This window comes from Petaurus breviceps, unplaced genomic scaffold (genome assembly GCF_028583685.1).
Source record: "Petaurus breviceps papuanus isolate PSGF00001 unplaced genomic scaffold, PetGlider_PUasm1.0 37, whole genome shotgun sequence".
In the NCBI taxonomy this organism is placed as follows: domain Eukaryota; kingdom Metazoa; phylum Chordata; class Mammalia; order Diprotodontia; family Petauridae; genus Petaurus; species Petaurus breviceps.
The window spans coordinates 75,631,242-75,654,686 of NW_027186296.1; the positions used below are offsets into that span (position 1 = coordinate 75,631,242).

The following is a 23,445-nucleotide window of genomic DNA, read 5'->3' on the forward strand; positions in this document are numbered from 1 at the left end:
TCCTTCCTTCCTTCCTTCCTTCCTTCCTTCCTTCCTTCCTTCTCCATTCTGGGGGCTTTCCTCCTTAGTGCCAGACCAAGCGCAGACATTCCAATGGGCTTTGACCCTACTGCAGCTCCAAACTCCTGAAGTCAGTCGATGCACCAGTCTTAGATTCCCACCTTAGCAGAGGATACAGGTGTATGCCACCATCCTTGGCCTTCAGTGCATTTTCCACCACACCTGCATAACTTCTCATCTAAATCATATACTGCCTTTAAGACCCCACTTAGTTCTTACCTCCTCCTTTTTCAGACATTTCTCAGATGTATCAACCTACAGTGCTCTCCCCCTTCCATAAACTCCTATAGTACTTCTCTATTTCATTCATTTGGCCTTATCATAAGCTGTTTTGTGTTTTAGATTATCTTTTATCCTACTTCCCAAAGTAGATTGTGAGTCCCTTGAAGAGAGTATTCTCATACTTGCTTCTCCCCATCACCTAGCACAGTGCTCTACAATTCTCAAGTGTTCAATTAATATTAATTTCCAGTGCCTTGCACATAGTAGGTATAACCGTTTGTTGAGTAAGCAGTCATGATAATACTAATTTTAATTCAGCTCATAGCCTTGGCTTATTGAGTTAATTAAGACCAAATTCACCTGAAAATGTCCTAGGAAAAAGTAGTAGTTTCATTGAGGAAGATTTTCCCAGGACACCTGATTTGTCCAGTGTTTTAAAGGACCCTCCCTTAAGCATTGGTCCTTAGGTGGATCATTTAGGCTGGTGGTCAGACACCCTGGAAACCTGAATCATCCCTCAAACCTGAGACTTCTATCTGGTTCCCTTTACTCTGAGTCAATTCACAGAGCCCCAACCAAAGCTTTGCACATAACAGGCACTCAGTATATGTTGATTGAATTGAACTGAATTGAATTCATGGGACCATAGGATTTAAGACTAGAAGGGATTTAGAGATCCAGTCTGAATATCACTTGTTTTACTGATGAGCAAATAGGCCCAGGGAGGTCATTCAGTTGAGCAAATTGACATGAATGGCTATCTGGGGAAAAAATTTTCTTTGGGTAGAGATTGATCTCTCAATGGATCCAGAGTGGGGCTCTGGCCTGTCTGAGGTCAGTAGGTAGGAGCAAGAATAGAACAAGATCCTCCAGGAAAGGCTTCACACTGGGACCATGTGTGATCTTTCAGCCATGAGACAAAGAAGGGGGGGGAAGGGGCGCTGGGGGGGGGGGGAGTGTTTCACACCTGTGAACCATCTTTTGCCCTCTTCTTACTTTCTACTAAGCAACCCTTTCTGGTCCTCTGGAAATATCCTGGCATCTCCTTTTTTAGCTAGGGTACCTTCCCCTCTGCCTTCTCTATGCACCACAGCACTTTCATGGGGAAGGAGCCTGCCTGTTGTCTCTGGCATCCCCCCACCCAATTCCTATGTGCCTTGTTTACTTCAAAGGTTGGGGTGGGAGGGAGGAGAGAGAATGGGACTATACCACAGAGAGTGTAAGCCTCCCAGAATGGGAAATGCTAGCTACTGTGCCATGCTGTGCTGTATAGGGCCGTTGCCTGGTCTGCCTTTTCTATCCTTGCTGCTGAAATGAAGCTGCAATTTGGATGATGCCCAGGGGTAGGACAGAATGCAGATTGCTTCCTCACTGAGCTACACTAGATTGGATTGGCAGAGCCAACGGGAGGGAAAACTTGCTCCTTGCAGCAGTCAGGGCTGGGCAACTGGGAGCAGATGGATGAGAGGAAGCTAAGGCACTAGGGAAAACAAAAAAAAACCCTCAAAGCCAGCAGCTGGCCTGGGCTGGCCTGGGCTGGGTCGGTATGGGCAGGGCTGGGAAGCTGGACTGGGCTGAGCTGGGCTGGGCTAGGGTCAACCACATTTCTGACTTGACTCACTGTTTGTTGCAGGATCATCCGGACCAAAGTTCAGCAGCCTTTCCACCCAACCCCAGATGGGACAGGGACAGGAGTGACAGCTCCTGGCCATACCATAGGTAAGAAGATAAGAGGACTTAAGGGATGGAAAAGCAGGTTGTAGGTCCTGGGAGAATCCAAAGACAATGCAAATGAGAGATGCCTCTGTGAGCTGCACACCTGCAGCAAAGGGACAGGCAGAACAGAGACCCCGACATGTGGTCTAACGCCCTTGTTTTTCTCAGAGGACACCAAGGAGTTAAGGGTTTCCCCTTAGGAAAGCTTTCAGACCTGATCCTTTTCACTCTCTCCTCCTTTCTCCTATCACTTTATTTCTCTTTCTCCTTCTTTCCTTTCTTTTTCCTTATCTAATACTGTCTTTTTGCTGTCTGTCTCACCTTCACTTATCCTCTCCTCTTTTACTCCTTCTTCCTCCCTCATTTACTTCCTTTTTTCTTTCCTTCTCTGGATCTCTGCCTCCCTGGGTTTTTTCCCCTTCTTTCCTCCTCCTTGTCTTTCCCCATTCCTATGTCTCTCTCTTTCTTTGTCTCTAACCTTCCCTCTTCCTAGGTCTCTATACTTCTTTCTCATTTTCTCTCTGTGTGTTTTGGATTTCTCCCTCTCCCTCTTCTTTTCTGTCTATCTGAAGTCCATGGTGTGGAGTTCAGTCTTGAAGGGTAAGAACTAAGGAAAAAGATGCTTGCTCCAAGGTGATTTCATTTGTTCTAGGAAGTGGGACCAGGCTATATGTAGAGGCATCTGTGGAATGAACTTCACTAAGCTTTCTATCCTTAGTTGAATTTATCTTGACATGCCTTGTACACCTCCTGTGATCCCTGAAATATCCCAGGGAATGTCTTGTCTCTGTGATATAATGAAGACCTGGGTTCAGGCTATCATTGCCACAGAGCAGGTTGTGGAGACAAGGGAGAATTAAATGTGAATGAAATGTAGCAGTGACGGTGGCCCACATTCAGTACCAGAAAGAGGAAGAACTCCTGGCCTCCCTCTCAGTGCTGCCCATTCTGACTTGGGGATCTGCTCTCCTGACAGCCTTTCCCCTTTTCCTTATCCAGTTCCCAGCACGGCCTCCCCTCCTGTTTCCAGCGCCTCCAATGATCCTGTGGGCTCGTACTCCATCAATGGGATTCTGGGGATTCCTCGCTCCAATGGTGAGAAGAGGAAACGTGATGAAGGTAGGGAGGAGGATAAAGGCTTGGCCTCCTCTTTGCGTGCTTTGTCCCTGGGCACAGGGCTCCGGTTTCTGGTCTAGCCTCACAGCTGCTCTTTGGTGAGATCAGTTTTAGTAGTGAAGCCTGGTCCCCCCACTGTCCTGCTGGCTCCTAGACAGAGGTAGGGTGCTTGCTCTGCCGTCAGCTCCACCATCTGCTCACCTACCATTAGGACTCACCCTATCACCATTTGATTCTAGGTAGAACAGGAACCACTTGCCTTAAGAAGTTTTAGGGGGGCCAAAGACACATAAAGTTCTTACCAAAACTTCTCTTATTCCTTTTAATTGACCCCAGACTGTCAGGGTGGGGGGAAGATGTCATCTACAACAAGGCCCTGGTGTTCTTTCTCTGTGACACCTGAAAGCTATTTAAACAATTTTTTACTTATTTTTATTTTATTTAAACAAGGTATTTAAACAATCATGGAGGGGAATATCTTTCTTATGAAGATATGAATCCCCATATGAAGGAATTACTTCCTCCATTTGCTTGAAACATTCCAACACAAAGTCAAGGTAGCAGGGAGGAAGAAGGAGGGAAGAAAGGAAGGCTGAAAGACATTTCAGTTCTTTCTAAGAACTTTTTCTTGTCCTCCCTTTGGCACTTACCCCTTTAAAGATTAGAAAATTGTGGATTCTTTGAGGGTGATTGGCTTTTTTGGATCTGCTTGGATGGTAGTCTTATAGGCCCAGTCTTAAGAGAGGCCCTAACCCGTGGGACTCCACATTCCCCAAAGCCCTGTCCATATACTACCATTGGATCTGAAACCTCCAGGTTGAGAGGCTATATGTTTAAGAGCTCTGGGCTCTAGACTGAAGGAACAGTATATGTGAGTGCCCCTAACCTGAGGGGGAAGCATATTTGAAAGCCTCAATCCAAGATGGTCCTGTGTAAGGAATCCAGGCTGAGGGGACAGTGTGTGAGAGCCCCCAGACTCCAGTCTAGGGCATAATATATATATGGGGGGGGGGCTCAGGATATGAGGGCAGTAGGCATCAGGGCCCTAGGCTGATGGGACAATGTGTTCCAGGATTCCAGACCCCAAGCTGAGGGGACAGTATGTGTGGGGGCCCTAAGCTATGAGCACAGTATGTATGATAGCCCCAGGCTGAAGGGACAGTGAGTTTAAGGCCCTCAGGCTGAAGGGACAGTCTGTGTGAGGGCCACAGGCCCTACTCTAAGGGAACAGTATGTATGCATGTGTGAGAGCCCCAGACTTCAAACTAAGGGTCCAAAGTATGTGAGGGCACTCTGTGTATAACAGTGAGGAACACTGTGTATAAAGGCCCCCGGCTAAGGGGACCCCCAGTCTGAAGGAACAATATGGGAGAGGCCTCCAGACCTCAGGCTGAGGGGACAGTGTGTTTGAGGACCCCCAGCTGAGGGGACAGTATGTGAGAGCCCCAGGCCTGGCAAGATAGCGATGACCTGGTGCTGGACTCCTTCCAGGAGCCCTAATGGCCTCGTTTCACAGGGAAACAGCTTGTCTGGCTCTATTTTGCCTTCTTCTGAAATATCCAAACCCATTTGGCTGCCACGGGCTACACCACTCACTAAATTTCATTTTGGTTGTTTTGGCGGCTGGCAGTGCTGCATTAGGGTTAAAGGTGGTGAGAAAAAGGTTCCCACCCCCATATCTAACCTGGGCTGAGTTATGGGGAGGGAGGGGTTGTATCAGAGAAGAAAAGGGGTGTGTATCCATCACCCCCACCCCAGTCTTGAGGATTTTCATTTCCTTCTAATTCCTGGCACATTAGATGAACTGAGGGATTTTGAAGTCTATTTCAAATCCTCAGAAGTATTTGATCTTTAGCCTACCTTGTCCCTCCTATCCCCTCCAGTTCCAGGAATCCAGAAAAGCATCCCTTCTCCCTGATACCCACCTTCTATAAATTGAGTCTGGGATATTTGATGGGGGTGGGTGGGTATATGAGGGCATGGAGGTGTGGAACAAGATAGGGGCAAGCCATGGAACCATTTTCTTTCCCCTTCTTACTCATGACATTGCTGGGATGAATTTTGAGTGGGTCTTCTATCTGCTTTTCAAGCCCTGGTAGATTGAACCAATTTGCAGCAGAATATGGGAAAGGCAGGAGAGTATAGTCACTGAATGCTAGCCCTGGTGGCAGCAGACTACTTTTCTCCCGGGAGAACTGACCATGTTTGTTTTCTATGGTTTTTAACATCCTTACAACCAAGGTACCCTTGGAGACTGACCTGATGAGTGGGGGGCATTGTCTCTCTCTCTCTCTCTCTCTCTCTCTCTCTCTCTCTCTCTCTCTCTCTCTCTCTCTCTCTCTCTCTCTTTCTCGTCTCTCTCATTTCCCTTACTCTAGAACAGGGACACCTACTAGGTGGAAAGATTTCAGGGGAGTCTGTGACTTTGTATGGAAAAAAAGTTACATCTTTATTTTCATTAACATGTAACTGAAGTTTGATATTTCCTTTAATTACAAAAGTAAACAATAAACATTATTTTGAGAAGTCCATAGGCTTCCCAGACTGCCAAAGGGCTCCATTATTTTTTTTAAAGTGAACATGATAAGATAGTTTCCCTTCCTGTGTGGAAGAGAGAGTTTCCATGGGGGAGGCTGAGTATCCCTCCCCTCCCCCCAAGTTACCTCTGCAGTATTTCCTCTGAGCCCAGGAGCACTGGAGTACTCCAGTAAGCCTAGAGAGGAGAAAGTGGGATCTGTTCTCTCCCAGCCCTCATTCAGGGACTACAACATGCAACCACTTCTAGCCTGTGTTAGGTAGCAACACAAATGATTAAGAAGAGTGCAGATAATTATATGTCAAGATGATGTAGCCCAACTCTCCTTCCAGCAAAGGTAGCAAAGCAGCCAGCAGTCAGACTGTACAAGGGGGCTAAGGGAGGGGCTATTCAGATGCCCAGGTGTATATGAGAGCTTCATCCACTGGGTCTGATGGGATGGACAACAGAGGCAAGAATGTGACCTGACCCAGCCAGAAATATGGGGTGGGGGAGTGGAAGAACTTAAGTATCACATTCCTCAACTAGGAGTGCGCAAAGAGAGTAGGTCTGCTTTGACCACCTTGGTCTCCATTTGGCTTTGGATATGATTGGCATTTTCCATAAGGGGCCACTCTGGACCCAGGGCAGGCCTATTAGGTTGACAAGGGAATTACTGAGACCAGGAGCACCAGCCCCTGGGGGCAGGCCTCAAGGAACTTCCTCTTGGCTTAGAGGAGGTTGATTTTCCCTTCCAGCCCTGCCTCTCGGCACAGTGCGACCCATTCTTCAGCTCTAACAATGTCACAGGGGTGGGCATTAGTGAGGACAATCGCTGCAGTATGTGCTGGCATTATTGGAGACAATCTCAGCAGGAGTTATTGGTGTTCACAGTGATAATACCCAGAGCATTATTGGCACTGGCACTCATAATATGGACAGCGTTATTAGAATCTGCAGCAATCGTAGCTATGGGGTTATTAGTATAGGACCTATCAGCCTGGGCTCTGTGGGAGAGAAGTGGTGTTATAGCATGAGTCAGAGGCCTCTTGACCAGACCTTCAATGGGGTGGGGTGGAGGTGGTTGCCAGGGTAGAGGTCTGGGAAATGTGACAGCCATCCAGGAGCAGGATGGGAGAGTGGTAGGGAAAATTCACTCCTAAAGGATGCTCTGTTGTGTGGCCCAGTGCAAGCCCAGGGTGGTGGTGAAACAGTGAGTCAGTTGGCGAATGTCTGTGTGTCCATCTGTGACTCTGAGAAGGAAGTGTACCTGATTTACTGCCGCAGAAATGTTCATTTTTAAGCATCCAATTAATACTGGCTCCATTGGAGGGGTAGGGGAGCTTCCTGGGGCTTTTGGTGGCACCAGACAGAAAACCTGTTTTTATAATCACAATAGAGATATAAGAATTCATGCTTTATCATTGTGACAGGGGAGTGGGCCCACATTAACCACTCCTCCTTTTACATCTTTATCCAATAACTTCTGTCGGGGTTTTGGAATATTGCTGTACATTGACTATTGCTGGCTGCAGCTTGAGAAAGGGAAAGTGAGTCACAGAGTATATCCAGTAAATGGGCAAGGGGGGGAGGGAGGAAAGGGGAACGAATGTGTGTATGTATGTGTGTGTTATGGTTCTAAGTGTGAGGTTGCCAGAGGACTGAAGTTTGCATTGAATTAATTAGACACCTAGTGAATTGTGGTGTCCAGCAAATACAGTTATGCTTGGTGGTTTGTGTGGCTGCAAATGGCAAATTCCTATCAGTTTCCTTAATATCTCCCTTCTGATTTGTCTGAAGCCATAGCCTGAAAAAGTCGTTTATTTTCTCAGAAAGCTTTTCACTGAGACATCCCTCTGGGTGTTGCACTGATTTGACTTAGAGAAAGCAGGGAGATTAGGATGTGGACAGGAGTAACACCTGAGGCTTCTGTCTCCGGGCCTGTGGTTGGGGGCGGGGGGGGGGGAAGGAAGAGGTCCCCAGCTGAGGGCTGCAGAGCAGAGATGGGGGGATCAATAAGGTCCGGTAGTCCTGGACTAGCCTCACTCTCTGTCCCTAGAGCCCAGTAGTTCCTGAAAATGGCTGGAGGCCTGTGCAGGCTTTTTTTATTGGCAGGTAGTTATGAATGTATCTGGGAGTAGACCTGTGAAGAGAGGCCATGAATTTCAAAGGCATAATGGGCACAACCATTGAAAAGAAGAAAAGTGAAGTCATATTAGACAGGAATTTCCTTGAACATAACTCACACAGCTCTTCCGGGTCCAGGCCTTTTGTTGGAGCAGCCAATGCTGATGTTAACCCTAACTCCTGTACCCTTGATCTCATCCTCTTCTCATCTTGTCCAAAATTAGAGTGTGATATAGTAGAAAGATAGAATTTGGAGTCAAATGACCTGGATTCAAAACTCAACTTTGCTATTTATGCTATCTATTTAGGTGGCCTTGAGCAAATCACTTCCCCTCACCAGGCTTTAGTTTCCTCATCTATAAAATGAAGGCATTTGGACTAAAGAGATCTTTCTGAAGTTGCTTCTGGCTCTAAATCTATGTTCTAATCTATGAGAGGACCAGGATTCAGATCCTGCCTCTGACTGCTTGCTTCCTGTGGGGCAAGTAATTTAACCTCTCTGAGCCTCAGTAACTTCATCTGAGCCAGGTTACACAGAAGAAGAGGGGATTGAATGAGATGGCCTGTCCCTTCCCTTCTAATTAACACCTATGATCCCAGACAGATGGACAAAATACTTTCCTGAGATAACCAACTGACTTAAACTTCCCTGTCCCATACTTCTGAATTTTTCTTCATGCCCCTCCTGTCTTTCTCCCTGTCCCTTCTGGTCTCGGTGGAGTTTCAGCCATGCTAATGTTAACCCTAACTCCTGTACCCTTGATCTCATCCTCTTCTCATCTTGTCCAAAAATACTAGAGTGTGATATAGTTAACATTAATCATTCCCTGTATTATGTATCTTAAATCTTCACCCCTCTTATGGTTCCTTCTCCTTGACCTACAAACATATTCAAACACACTCATTCCCCTATTCTATGAAAACCTTCCCTTGACCCTGATGCCTCTCTCAAGCTATCCTTCTATCTCTCTTCTCCCCTTTACCTTTACATTTCTGGAAAGAGTAGTCCATATTTGCTACTCTCACTTCCTTTCCATTCACTCACTCCTTAGCTCATGGCAGTTTGGCTTCCATTTCCACCACTCTACTGAAACGATTTCTACAGTCATTTATGGCCTCTTGCTTATCAACAAATCCAAAGGACTTTTTTCAGTGTTCATCCTGTCTGACCTCTTTGCAGTGTCTTGAGTATGGCCCTTCTCTCTGCTTATCTCTGTCTGTTGCCCTTTCTCTCTTTGGTTCTGCCTGCCTCTGTCTCTCTGTGTCTCTGTCTCTGTATGCCTATCTCTCATCCTCTCTTTGAGAGTGGGTCTCCCTATCTCATCCAGACTGGTAATTCAGTGACATTCAGAGAGCCGATTCCTCTACTGATGAGCAGAAAAGCTTTAACCTGCTCTGTTTCTGACCTGGGTGGGTTTTCCCTTCTTGGCAGCCTGGTAGCAAATCAAGCCATGTTAGCAAATGGGCTTACTATATCTGTGCCTAACTTGGTGTGGAAAGCCATGGACTTTGGCCCTACCTCAGCTTAGAACTCCCCAGCTCAAGCGATCCACCAGCCCCAGCCTCTGGCACTAACAGCAGAGGTTACAGGCATTCACGGGCCCCTTCTTGCCACACTCTGCTGCTGTGGCTTCAGTGACACTGCATCTTCAATTCTCGTCCCATCTTTCTGACCCTCTCTGCTCTGTTTCCTAACTCCTTGGCTTCATTTATCCTTTAAACTTAGGTGTCCCACAAAGTCCTTCCTCAGCTCCTCTTTTCCTCTCTTTACAATCTTCTCTTTACTGTTCTAATCCACTCCTGTGGAGCTAATTAACACATCTACTGTATGTAGATGACTCCCAAATTTCTATTTCTAGCTGCAGCCTCTCCTCCAAGCTCCAGCCCCATATTTCCAACTGCCTTATGAATGTTCCACTAGTATCCCAAACTTAAGAAGTATAGACCAGAACCATTAGCTTCCTTCCCAAAGCATTCCCCTCCTGACTTTCCCACTTCTGCTGAGGAACCATTATCCTCCTATTTACCCAGCTCAAAATCTCCAAGTCATCTCCGACCTTACTCTCAACATTTATTTGTCAATTTATGCTGTATATAATATTCTCAACGTGCTTAGCTCAGTGCCTGAGCTTAGTGGTAAATGCTTAGTAAATAAATGCTTATTTTCTTCTCCCTTACCTACATTTCTTTTTTTTTTTTTGGAGGGGGGAAGGCAAGGCAATTGGGGTTAAGTCACTTGCCCAAGGTCACACAGTTAGTAGGATGTATCAAGTGTCTGAGGTCACATTTGAACTCAGGTCCTCCTGACTCCAGGGCCAATGTGCTATTCACTGTGTCACCTAGCTGCTCCTTCCCTACATTTCTAATGAATTAGCAATTCCTATCAGGTCTCCCTTTACTTTTCCTCTGTTCCTATCCCCTAGCTCAAAGCTTCATCATTTCATAATTTTTAAAAATTATTTTAACTATTGTAATGTCTAATGTAAATTTATTATAATTATTATATTAGCACAGTAGCTGGGCACACAGTAGACACTATGTAAATGTTTATTCCCTTTCTTTCTCCCCTCTTATATGGTCTTCTTGCTCTAATCTCTCCCCTTTCCAATTTATCCCTTTATTGTCCTTCCCAAATAATCTTCTTCATATACCCACCCCTACTATCCTTCATCCACTCAAAAATCTTCAGCAGCAACTTATGGCCTACAAATAAAATACAGACAAAAACAGTGGAAATGAGTTTCATATAGTGCTTTACATATTTTAACTCATTTGATCCTCATAATAACCCTGGGAAGTAGGTACTATTATGATCCTTACTTTAGAGATGGGGAAACTGAGGTATGGCATGGTTAAGTGACTTACTTAAGGTCACACAGCTAGTAAACATTCCAGGAGAGACTCAAAGGCCAGGTCTTCCTGACTCCAGGACCATTCACTGTGCCACCTAGCTGCTCCTCACACTGACATTTAGGGTCCTCTATGATCTGATCCCAACTTACATTTCCATTCTCAGCATATAACATTATTTCCCTTAACATTTTATGTTACAGCCAAAATGGATTCTTCATTGTTCTGTACCCACCCCATTCACATCCTGCCCTCTCTTGTCTGTCATCTCTGTTCAAGCTATTCCTCATGCTTAGAATGGACTCCCTTACCTCACCTCCCCACACACACACACCCAGCTCTGTCTTTAAAACCTTTCCTTTGCATTAACACAAATCTGCTGCTGTCTCCTCTATCAAGCCCTTCCTGGACTGTTCCAGTTGGAAGTGATTACTCTGTCCTCAATTTTCTCATCTCTCCAGTATAGCTGACATGTTCTGTCTTGTATTATGGTTATTTGCACCAATGTCTTATTCCCCATTTTAGATTATAAACTTCTTGAGCGCAAGGACGTGGCTTTATTTTGTACCCTCAGAACTTAGTATGGTCCTTTGCACATAGTAGGCACTTAATAAATGTTTTTGAATGGAAGATGTCTCTGTCTTTCCCTGTCTCCCTTCATATACATAATAACTCACATATGTTGAGGTCTGTATTTACTCAGGAATTGTGTGTTTATGTCCAGAGGTCTATATATAATTTTGAGAGAGAGAGAAACAGAGACAGAAAGAGAGAGAATATGTGTATGTTTAACTCTTTGGATGAAGAAATATGCAGAAATATCATGTCTTGATTGAGTAGAATTTCATTTCTCTGAAAAGTATGTGTATCTGGGAATATTTTGAGCTGTGAGAATATGAAGAAAGAAATATGTTATGAATTTGGGGCTATGTCTTGTTGGACTGCATTTAAAATAACCTGTATAATTGTATACCTGGTTCAGGAAAATGCCTTAACTGAGGGAGGGGACAGTGGCATAGTTACTGATACAGTTAATGATCACGTGGGAATGTGTAGATGGAGCATGAGAGACCAGATAGATGTCTATGACTTGCTGATTGGCAGTGAAAGGGCATGGATTTTTCCACTTGCTAACAGAATGAGCCCTGTAAGAAGCTGGGCAGAGTCAAGTCTAAGATGGAGGGAACCAGTAAGACAGAATGGTCAGAGATGAAGAGAAGAGAAATATAAGACTGATAAATCTGACTTCAAGTTAGAAGGCAGAAAGCCAAGCAACTAGCTGAGCTTGAATCTCAGATGAGGCTTGAAGAGTATCCAGCTTATAATTACTATGGAATTATTAGAAGTATTCAGTTGCTCACTGACCAGCTATTTTTTTTTGCACAATCACTGCTGGCACCCTTTGTATTACCTACTAATTTACTCTTATCCTTATAAATAAATATTCTTGTTTAAATCTCAGTCTGTCTCATAGGGAAAAAGAAAGGATCAGATTAAGGCAAGAAGGTATCAGAATAGTGGCAATAGTTGTTAGGTGAAGATACAGGACCAGGCGCCAGAGTGCTGAAGAGACTGGTCAAAATATATTACCTGTGAGGAGACAGGAAAGCTGGGTCTCAAAGGAGGCCCTAGACACAAGCTGATATCTTAATTTGGGAGCCCTGGCAAGACCAACTGCAGTGACCAGGTCAACCAAGGTCCTACTCAACGAGACAGGATCTTTTTAAAGCATGTAGGAGTTTAGTAGAAGAAATAGAGTATGAGGAAAGGACTTTGTCCTGGATATAGGGGTATGGATTTGCTGAAGACTTATCATGGGGCATGAGTATGTTCTGAGATTGACTGAATGAATGAAGAGCATTTATTAAGCATTTACCATGGGCAAAGCATTTTGCTCTACCCTGGAACCTCCCTCCAGGTATAGCCCCATGGGACAGAATTGTGGAAACCAACATTGGGGTTCCCTGTCCCTCTTCCCAAATTCAAGCCCCACTCAGCCCTTTCACACAGAGTTTGCTCTTTCTGGATCTGTCTATCTTATGGGATTTATCTGTCTGTATGCCTGCCTGCCTGCCTTTCAAGATCTCTCAGTGTCTGTCTCTCATTTGCTCTAGTCAAAGTATACACTGATCCTGCCCACATTAGAGGAGGTGGAGGTTTGCATCTGGTCTGGACTTTAAGAGGTATGGGGGTTGGGGCAACATGGTCTTGGGTATTGGAGACATCCTTTGGGCAGTTAAGAGACCATCTAAGCAGCCAGGGAGCCGAGGAGGAGGAGAACCAGGCCTCTGTAGACTAGCAAGGAACTTTGTACGGTCTAGAGCACAGGGGTCATCACTGATGAGGTGGGTAGAGGATGGGGGCATCTTGAAGCACTGTAGTGGGCTGGTCAAAGAGAATGGGGTGCTGCCTACCATCAGGTCTGCCAGTGAAGGTGGTGGTGGGGGCACTTCTGCCAGCCTTTGGAAAAACAAAGAGCAGATCGGGCCGTAAAACAAAAGCAAAGGAGACTGGGAAGCCCCTGACAGCTCTAATTCATCACGGCCCAAGTTTTTTCCCGTGTTCCCATTATATTTGTTTGTAAAAGTGGAAATCAATTTTGAAGGTAATTTTCTGGAAAGAATGGAAGGGAGGTGGGAGGGCCGGATAAGGCAGAGATGGTAAAAGGAAAAATTTAGGCCAGGCACAGCCCAGGGGCAGCTCTTGGCAAGGTGAAAGAAAATTGCATATTCAATCTCCATCCATGAATCTCCCTCACTGCTGCCCGCCTCCTGCTTGAAAACAATGAAACCTTTTCCCCAAAGCTGGGCAGGGCCTGACTATCAGCCTCACTTTAACTTCAGGGTCATTAATTCCCTGATTATTGAAGGAGAAGAGAGGGTTGCAGCATCTTCAGTTCCAAAGAGCTCCCTCTCACCCCAATTGTGGTCAGGCCCTGCTGGAGTTGGGGTGGGGGACACCTTCGATGAGTGCCCTGGCCTAAACTACAGGCTGTGTTGGGAACAGTAAGGGGGGGGGGGGAGAAAATGGGAGAGCCAACTGACCTGGGAGAGGGGGAGCTGGGAAGCTGGAAGGAGGGTTGGGAAAAGGCAGTCATTACTGCATACCTCTGTTGTGTTGTTATTGCAAATTAAAAGTAGCATGTTCCACTCCACAGCCATCTTTGGGGAGGGAGGGGCGCTGAGGGAGGTGGGGGATCTTATCATTGCTTCTTCAGCAGACCGGCGGCGTGGTGGTGGTGGTGTCACCGTGTGAGGTGACATTTGAATTTACAATTCCGCTGAGAAAAGCCATTAATTCACAAATTAACATTTCTCCCTCTCCCTCTCTCTTTAACACTCTCTCCCTCTCTCTCACTCTCTCCCTTTCTCTCTCTCTCTCTTTCTCTCTCTCTCACATGGATGTGCAAGCAATTGAAAAGACAAAGGAAATAGCCTTAAGGAAGAGACTTTACTGCTAGTCTGTCTGTGCTGAGATTGCTCCCCCTGCTTCCAGATAGATAAACCAATTACCTGAGAGGCTCCGCTAGGCTCTTGCTCCGCTCCTGGCTGCCCGCTCACACCTCCTTTTGTGGGCTGACTCTGTGGCTGGAGTAGACTCCATGTAGCTCATTAAAGGAAGCCAGCCCAGCCTTGGTTATTGACCTGCCCCCACCAACACCCACTTCTCTCTTGCTGGTGGAGGGAGGGGCATGGTTAGGAAGGAAGGAGAAGTCAGGAGAAAAGGGGGACACTTCCATTACCTAGGGGGAGGGGAAAAAGTCCCGAGTGAAAAACCCTCGTGGGTACTAGGACCACAAACAACAGCCTGCCATCTTGAAGTTGGACTGCTGGGGGAAGTCTCCTTTGGGGATGGTGGGCAGAAGTTGAGATGAAGCCTCTTCCCTCGTATTGGGGGTGTGGGGGTTGGATACAATTGCTTGTTGGGTATGAAGGATGAGGAATGGATTGCCAGGAGTGGTGAGGTCAGTAATCTGGGACCACTTGGCTTCAAATGAATGTCTGTGTACATGACTAGGTTAGGATAAGTAGTGTGGGTTTTAGGGTAGACAGTCTCCTGGAGAACAGGATAATGCCTGTAATCACTTCAATGTTAGATTGAATGTAAAATACCAACCTGTGTGGTGATTTTTTTCTTTTTTTTTTTTGCTTTTTGCAGGGGGGGAGGGTAGGGCAATTGGGATTAAGTGACTTGCCCAAGGTCACACAACTCGTTTTTGTGTTAAGGCTGGATTTGAACCCAGATCCTCCTGACTCCAGGGCCGGTGCTCTATTCACTTCATCACCTAGTCGCCCCTTGTGTGGGTGATATTGGAGTCACACAATCACACTTCCCCCCTCAGACAGCACCATTTAGCCCATGGGATTCCATAGTAACACTATTATATACAAGCCCTGAGAATTCAGAGGCTTCTCAGGGTCTTTTTCTCTGCATGGGAAAGTCCTGCTGAACTCACAAAATGACAGGATTTCAAACTGGAAGAAACTTTGAAAATCATTGAGTGCCATTTCCTCATCTTACAGATAAGAAAACTGATGCCTAGAGAGATGAAATAATTTGCTCCAGGTCAGAGTTAGTAATTAGCAGAGGCTGGGTTGTAGCTCAGGTCTTCAATTCCAAATCTTTCTGCACTATACCATGCAAGGGAGACAGCACATTGCTTCCTGAGCCAGTTCCCTTAGGAGCAAGGGTGAAGTCCCAGGATGTCAATGGCCTGGGCAGTATATATAAAGTTCTACACTGGATAAACAAAGCAAGCTATCCAGCCAGCATGCAAGATTGACTGAAGTCAGGCTGGCTACTGTCCAGTCTTTCTATGCCCAAATGTCCAGGCCTGATTCCTTTTTCCAGCAAACCTCCAGAGAAATGCAGGCCTGCCCTGGGGGAGGAGTTCTCTGACCTCTGCAGGGAAGAAAAGCAAAGGACCTGGTGCCCTTTGCATTCCAGGACCTGAAAGCCTTCCCCTTGCATGGAGCCTCCTTCCAGATATTCAAAAGCACTGTAAGAAGGATTTACTTTCATGTATCTGGCACAAAGAAATAGAAGCCACATGTGGAACATAGAAGGGGAGGGGACATATTGCTCTCAGCACCTGTAAAAGAAGTTCTGTTTGTCATTATTGGAGTGACATCCTCTAACCTACCATACTACAGAGTATTGTCAGAAGACCATCCAGAAACTAAATTAACAAGGATGCATCTCTACCCTTTACACAGGTACAACTCACAGAATTATGTCTGTGGGCTTCTTAATGCTCAGTACCTGCCCAATGTCCAATTTTGACCTGAGGGATGAGTTAATGTTTGATGTTTCATGTCAATTAAAATACAGGAAAACTTCCATAAAATCACAGATTTAGAGCTGGAAGGGAGGTTGGAAACCATATAATCCAATACCATCATTTTACAGATGAGGAAACTGAGACCCAAAGAAAGAAGGGAAGTGACTTATACAACTAGTAAGTGTACAGGCAGGATTTGAACCCAGGTCTACCTAATTTCCAAGGGCAGCATTCTAGCCATACCACCTCAAGTTATGAACACAGCTCTAATTTCCTATATGATGTGGTACATTAAGCTGTTGCTACTCAGAGGAGGTAGTATGGAGAAGTTGCTTTTTTTTAAACTTAAATCCCATGTTTCAGTTTGGTTGGCCTCTTTGGGAACTGTTCGACATTAGCCTGTTGAACATTAACCGTAATAGGATCACAGCAGCATTGTAGAAAGGGTGCTTAATTTGGAGTCAGAGGACCTGGGTTTGAATCCCAGCTCTTTTGTGCATTTGTCTACATCACTCTGCCTCAGTTTCTTAATCTGTAAAATTAGAGAGTTGGACTAGATGATGCTTTAGGTTCCTTCCAGTTTAATACTAAAATCCTATTAGCCCCCTCATCTTACAGTTGAAGAAACTGGGGCCCAGAGACAGGGAAATGATTTCCCCAAGGTCACACAGGGAATAAGTAGCAAAAACTGTATTTCCAACTTGGAGTCTTCTAACTAAAAACCTTTTCACTATACTATGCCAACTATGCACACATATACGTAAGTTTTATGAATGTGTGCTTGCACTTTATCAGCCTAACAAATGACATTGATTGAGGGCCCACTGTGGGTACAGCATACACATGCAAATCAATTTATCTGGAAACTGTGACACAGTGGATAGATCGTTGGGCCTGGTGTCAGGAAGATGTGAGTTCAAATCCAGTCTCATACTTTTACTGGCTATGTGACCCTGGGAAGGTCACTTAATCTCTGCCTTAGTTTCCTCAATTGTAAAATAGGGATGATATTAGCATTTATGTCCCAGAGTTGTGAGGACTAAATGAAGTAATATTTGTAAAGCACTTAACATAGTATCTGACACATAGTAGATACTTAAGAAATACTTGTTTCCTTCCTTCTTTCCTCTCTCCCTCTCTCTACCTTCTTCCTCCCTTCCTTCCTCCCTCCCTCCCTCCTTCCCTTCCTTCTTCCTTTCCTTCCTCCCTTCCTCCCTTCCTTCCTTCCTTCCTTCCTTCCTTCCTTCCTTCCTTCCTTCCTTTCCTTCCCTCTTTCCATTACCTGTACATAAAAAACAACACAGGGCTATGTCTTGCTACATGGAAATGTATGCTGGAAGGCAAGCCTTCCTCTATCAGGGACCTTGACCAAAGTACTAACCACCTCTACACCTCAGCTGGTCTGTGTCAAAAGGATAGAGAAAAGAATGAGACCAAATTGAGAAAGAAGCATTTTAAGAGCTAAAACAACACAAAAATGGGGAAAATTCCCAGGATTACTAAGCATGGCATTTGTATGACAAGGACACCCTCAAAGATGCCATGCACCCTGATGTGTGCCTCAGGATGCTGTGAGAAGGGAATGTTCGACCCAGGCAGGGGCTCGCATGGTCCCCTTCCCATCGGACACACTGTCTTGCACACTCTGTCTAATCCTGGCTACCCTTCCCTAGAAGCTTCCTTGCAGATAGGCGTCTGATCCCCTTCCCCCACCCGGCAAGGGCACGGATCTGGAAATCTGCTGCCTCAGCTCTGCCCTTTCTCCCCCATTCGTCTCTGGACCGGAGGAGGAGGAGCCCAGGGAGCTGAGGCTGTCCCCTAGGCATTGCTGGGCTGCCAGGGAGAGGAGAGAGCTCCTCTTTGTCTAACTCCTCATCCTCAGACCAGTGGACCAGGGCCAGGGGGTGGGCAGGTTGGCAGGCAGGGACACCCTCAGGGATTTAGGGAGAAGGTAGGCGAGAGAAAGAGAGAGGACCATCCCCACTTGGAGAGTAGTGCCAAGGTCCCTGGCATTCCTTTCCTAGTCTGGTCATCTCTTGTAGAGAGCAGGGCCCTGGAGGTGGAGTCCCTTCGTGGCTCCTGGGTTCCAAAGGTTCGGGGATTTCCCCATCCTAGCCCAGCTGGGGATACTGGAGAGAGGGGAGGGGAGGGATGGGCCCAGCTCAACGACTGGGAGATGGATCGCAAGCAGCCGAGCTGCTGCCGAGCCAGTAATTCAAACCATCCTGACCCTTCGGTGAACCCGAACCTGCTGACCTTGACAGCAGTAGACAAGGGAGGCCTCAGAAAGCCCAACCTGTGTGGAAGCCTCTTCCCAGCCTGCTCCCAGCTCTATCTCTACTTCTCCCCCTCCCTATCCAAGGCACATAGCCCCAGGCCTCCAGGTGCCTCCTAATTTGGCTGGCTCTGTCCCTCATCTCAAGCGTCCCCTTGAACTTAGCAGCTCCTCACCCGGGAACCTGCCTCCCCTTGAAGCACCCGTTGTTGTTGGTTGGCAGGGGACAGGGGCATTCTGAGGGTCTCCTTGTGGGTGGAGGCTATGGTTGCATCTTTGCTCAGGGCTGAGGTTGGGGTCTAGCACCAATCTTCTCTCTTTGTTGGGAAGGACAAGGAGCTCCAGCTGCAGGCCTTCTCTCCAGAGCTGGCTGGACTTCAGGGTGTGTGTGTCTGTGTACACATAAGGGGAATGGGAGCTCTGGGGGAGAAGGACAGGCTCATGGAAGGGCAAGGAGAGAGAAAATGTGAGGGAGACAGAGGACGAGGGGAGGGCTGGCAAGCTTGAGAGATGGCAGCCCCAGGAACCTGCATTAAAGTCAATGCAGTTTATGAAGTTTATGCTTCTCTCAGGGAGCACTGGATCTCATCCAACAGGCCTCTCGGTGCCTGCCAAAGAGCTCCTGAAGCAGAAAGTGTGGGCATGCAAGCCAGCAAGCCAGCCAGCCAGCCAGGGAGGGAGAGAGAAATGCACTCACACACACACACACACACACACACACACACATACACACACTGGCTCCTATGCAAGTCTGCAGATCCTGGCAAGCAATGGAGACCAGCAGGGGTGTTGAGATAGTGGGTTTATCCAGGTTGACTCCAAGAACCCCAATCTCTCTTTGCTTCCTTCCTGAATGGGCAATGTGTTAAGCTGATTCATACTGACCTTGTGTGACCCATGCAGACAAGCTGTGTAGATCCTGGCGGTCAAGTTGTATGAGCAACTTCAGCGAGATGAGTGTGGACAGCCTGCAGAAGGCTGTGTAGGCCAGCTGGGGCAGAGTCCACGTGGAGATGGGCTCTTTCCCAGAAAGTTGCTTTGTCTTCAGATGCTCAGGATCCTCTTTGCTCTGGCCACTTGGGTAGGAGAATGCATCAGGTTGGAAGACCAATCAATGTAGTCTCTTAGGAGGTGACTAGGAAAAGAGACTGGCCCTGTGATTTCACTGGTGTGGGGAATGCCCAGGTGAGAAAATGTCCTCTACCAAAGCAGGTCAGTACTTTCCCTGCAACTGTATCATCCTAAGGAATCTTTAAGCACTGAAAGAGAATTGATTTGCCTAGGGTCACATGGCTAGTATGTGTCCAAGGTGGGACTTGAACTCAGGTCTTCTGGTTTCAAGGTCAGCTCTCTATCCCTCTGCCATGCTATTACCTCTTAGGAAGCAATGGTCGGACCAAAATATTGTTAAGCAGTGCAAGAGGCTTTCTGGGGAAGTCTCAGAGGAGTTTCAAGTATCTCTGACTCTTAAGTTTCTTCTTTCATAGAATGCATGTGTGTGCACACACTTATATGTTTACATGTGTGTATATACATGCACAGAAGCTGAGAAGGTGGAGTAGGACTTGATACCAAAACAGCAGTTTGCATACGAAGCAGGGAAGTGACCTGGAAGGAAAGCAAAATCTATGGGAAAGATTGGTCTCTTGGCAGAGGACTTCTGCTATGGCTTGAGTGTGAAGGAAATGTGTGGGGAGAGCACTGGGGAGAGACTTAGAGTCTGAAGACCTGAGTTCATATCTTCTCTGCCACAAACTGACGAGGTGACCTTGGGTAAGTCATATAATCTCCTTGAGACTGTGGCTTCTTAATCTCTCCAATAGGAATAATAATACCCCCACTAACTACCTCTTTGGGTTGTTATAAGACTCAAATGAGATTGTGGAAGAAGATAATTTTGCAAACCTTCAAGCCCAATGTAAATATTAGCTATCACCTTCATCATCATCACTGAGTGATTTGGGGATACCATTCCTTTTGTGAGCTTATCCCACTGTCCATTACCCCACCCCCACCCCCAACAAAGTGGTAGAGACACCAGTGGTCTCTGGCTCTGGATTGAGATCTGGTCACCAAGGCCAGGAACTCTAGGGAGAAGGGCAAAAACCAAGAAAGGCTAGAAGGACAGATTCAATCCATAGAAAGGGAGAAGTTAAAAGGGGAAAGGCCAAGATGAGTGGAATGAATTCTCTGGAGGAGAAACTGCTGATTTCACAAGATGGAGCCTGGACAGCCAGGCACAGATGGGCATAGAGAGGATAAGGATTGACCGGGCATGGCTTTCCCTTCTCTCTCTTTCCCCTTCTCTTCTCTTTTATCCCCCCTTTCCTTCTCCTCCCTCTTCCTTCTCTTCCCTCTTCTCCCTCTCCCTCCTTCCCCTTCCTCTCCCTCCTCCCTCTCCCTCTCTATCATCCCCTCCCTCTCCCTCCTCCCCTCCCTCTCCCCTTCCCTTCCCACATCTTTATTGGTTCGGGTAATGGTGCTGATTTGCATGTCAAGCAAAGCCTTGCTACACACACAAAAGGAAAGAAAACCCCAGCCCTGGCAGTGTGGCAGTGTCAGCTCTCGCTGTTGTTCGACAGTGTAAAATTAAATTAATAAAGCCCCCAACACAGGAAAACATAACAGGAAATTAATGGCCTTTACTGTCGCTCTGATGCAGTCATTTGCAACCCTGCTTTCCGCACCAAAGACTTCATAAATGCAAGCAGTTTCTCTAAACAAGCATACTTAGGGCCGCATAGTATGTAATTTTTCGCCTTGCCTGTGTCCTCTGAGCTAACAAAGCCCCCTTCCTTCGGGCTCAGGAGGGGCTTCTAACCGATCTCACCTCTAGCTCCTGCTGTACTGGCATCCATACTGGAAAAGAGATGGCCACTACCCCACAGGGGCTTGAGAAGGGAAGATGGAGAGGACCTGGAGTCCAACTCCATCCCCAGCTAGGAGCTCTCCCCATCTCCTTCCCTGTTAAGGGAAGGAGGACCAGCCTTCATTCCCCTTTGCACTGAGGGGGCAGACAGGCCAGCCTCTATGTGCATGGTAGTAGTATGACTCACCACTGTCTGTACTCGGAAGGGAAAGTGATACAGCCAGCTGGATTCTATTACCATACTCAGAGCACTTTCCCCCTCATCTATGTATTCTACTCCTTCTACCCCATCTGCAGACTCCCTGGCCCCCATACCTTTGTCCTTTCTCCTTCCTCGTACCTAGGAGCTCCCATTTCCTCTTCCTACCCCCATTCTTACGTAAGTATGTGATTCAGTGACCATGGGCACATGCAAATCAGCCTCGTCTTTTTTTTTCCTGGTAAATGTCCATACCTAATTTCTATTCTGTAACCCTCAAATAGCCTGGGGATGCTTTTGCCCATTTACCCCATCTCAAACTGGGGGAAGAAATCTAGTAAGCAACATACCCCTAGAGGCCTGGGGTACAGAAGCCCCACAAACACAAGTATGACTGTAGGCATGCATAGAAATCCCAAAGGAAAGGGTCCTGAGGAGTCATCCCCCTGTTGTCAAACAAAGATGCCCTTAAATCCCCTCAAACACTTGAAGTCTCTGGCTTTTGATAAGGAAAAACAGGTGGGATACCAAGAAAACCCTCTCCTAATCTCTGTTCAACTTTGTCTCTGTAGCATAAGACCCATCTATGTTCCCATCATCAACCTACGAAGGCCTCCTACAGGCCAACTCTGTAAAGGAACAAAAGATTTGTAATTATGCAATATGATTTCTAGCCTCAGTGAGTTCATGGTCTGGTCGAAGAGATGTGACACGTGAAACAGAGAACTATTAAATGTTGAACTTTGTTGTGCAAGGACAATGGGCTCTCTGAGGAGGGGGAGGCCCGACTGGGTCAGAGGAATAGAGAAAGACTTCATTGAGGAGTATGTGAAAGTTAGGTTGGATTTGGCTAGAAAGAAGGGAAAGAAACTCCAGGAGAGGGGAAGAGTGTGAGCCATAGCAAGAAAGTAGAAGTGAGCCTGGCACATGCAGGGGGACAGCAAGAAGAAGGAATGGGAATAAAATCTGAACATTTAAAGTTGCAAGGGAGTATCAAAGTCGTCTTAGTCCAAGCCCTCTCTTAACAATAGGGATTTCCTGTTATTCAGGCATCTAGCTTCTGCTTGAATAGTTCTTGGGACAGGGAACTCATTACCTGTATCCTTTTTTTGGACAGCCATAATTGTTAGAGTTTTTCCTAATAGAGACTCTCTGTAACTTCTACACCAAAATTCGAATTCTTTCCCTCCCCCCCAAAGTTACATGGGACAAAGTCATTCAAGACATTGTGCTAAGCAGTAAGAAAATTAAGAACAACAAGGGCATAAAGCCCTAGAAACACTACTATCTTCATTTTACAGATAAGGAAACTGAGGTACAGCAAGTGCAGCCCTGGAATACAAACCCCATTGTGATTCCAAACCCAATTATTTTTTGTGCTACACCATCTGGCATATATGCAAACAGCTACAATAGGAATTAAAATGTGATCAATGAAATATGATATGAAATTGATATGATCAATGAAATAGAGTGTTCAGGAGCTATCTGAAGGTGCAGAGATCCCTTCTACTAGGGAGAGTCAAGGAAGGCTTCATCAAGGAAGTGGCTTCTGAGCTGGGCCTAAAATAAGGAACAGATTTCAACAGGCTGAGACGAGAGTCAATGAAAAAGTGTTTTCTAGTGATAAGGATTTCCTGAACAAAGGCACAGAGACAAGAGAGGGCAGGGATGAAACCAAGGAACGGTAAGTAGTCTAGTCTGATGAGACTATAAAGTTCATGAAGAAGAGTACAGTTGTAAAAATAGGCTGAAACCAGTCTGTCAAGGGCCTTGGATGCCAGGCTAAGGAGTTTGGACTTTTTATTTAATTCGACAGGCATTTCATTTCTTTTGGTAGGCTCTGGGGAGCCACTGAAGGTTTTTGAGGTGTGGAGTGACATCAGAAAGGGGCATAAGGAAGATTAATCTGCCAGCCTATGTAGGATGATTTGGAGTTGGGGAGAGACTGGTGGCAGGAAAGACAATTAGGAAAGTGTTTTAATAGTCCAGGTGAGAGATAGTGAGGGCTTAAACTGATGGCAGTGGGAATGGAAAAGTGGAAATCAATTCAAGAGATGCCAAAGAGACAGAATCAACAGAATTTGGAAACTGATTGGTTGGGGGGGAGGGGTGAAGGGTAAAGGAGAAGAAAGAGCCACTGATGCCAAGGGTTCAAACCCAGGTAGTTGCCTGATCCCTCTTCTATGAGATGGAACTTCACATATTTGAAGAC

General features: G+C 46.3%; 1 protein-coding gene across 1 annotated transcript in view; it reads left to right on the forward strand.

Annotated features, from left to right (window-relative positions):
* Positions 1 to 23,445, forward strand: part of PAX2 (paired box 2) — a 101,017-nt gene that overhangs the window by 37,063 nt on the left and 40,509 nt on the right. The window contains exons 3-4 of the mRNA XM_069098750.1: positions 1,916 to 2,001; positions 2,998 to 3,117. Coding sequence (XP_068954851.1) covers positions 1,916 to 2,001; positions 2,998 to 3,117 — 206 coding nt within the window. The remainder of the gene's footprint in view (positions 1 to 1,915; positions 2,002 to 2,997; positions 3,118 to 23,445) is intronic.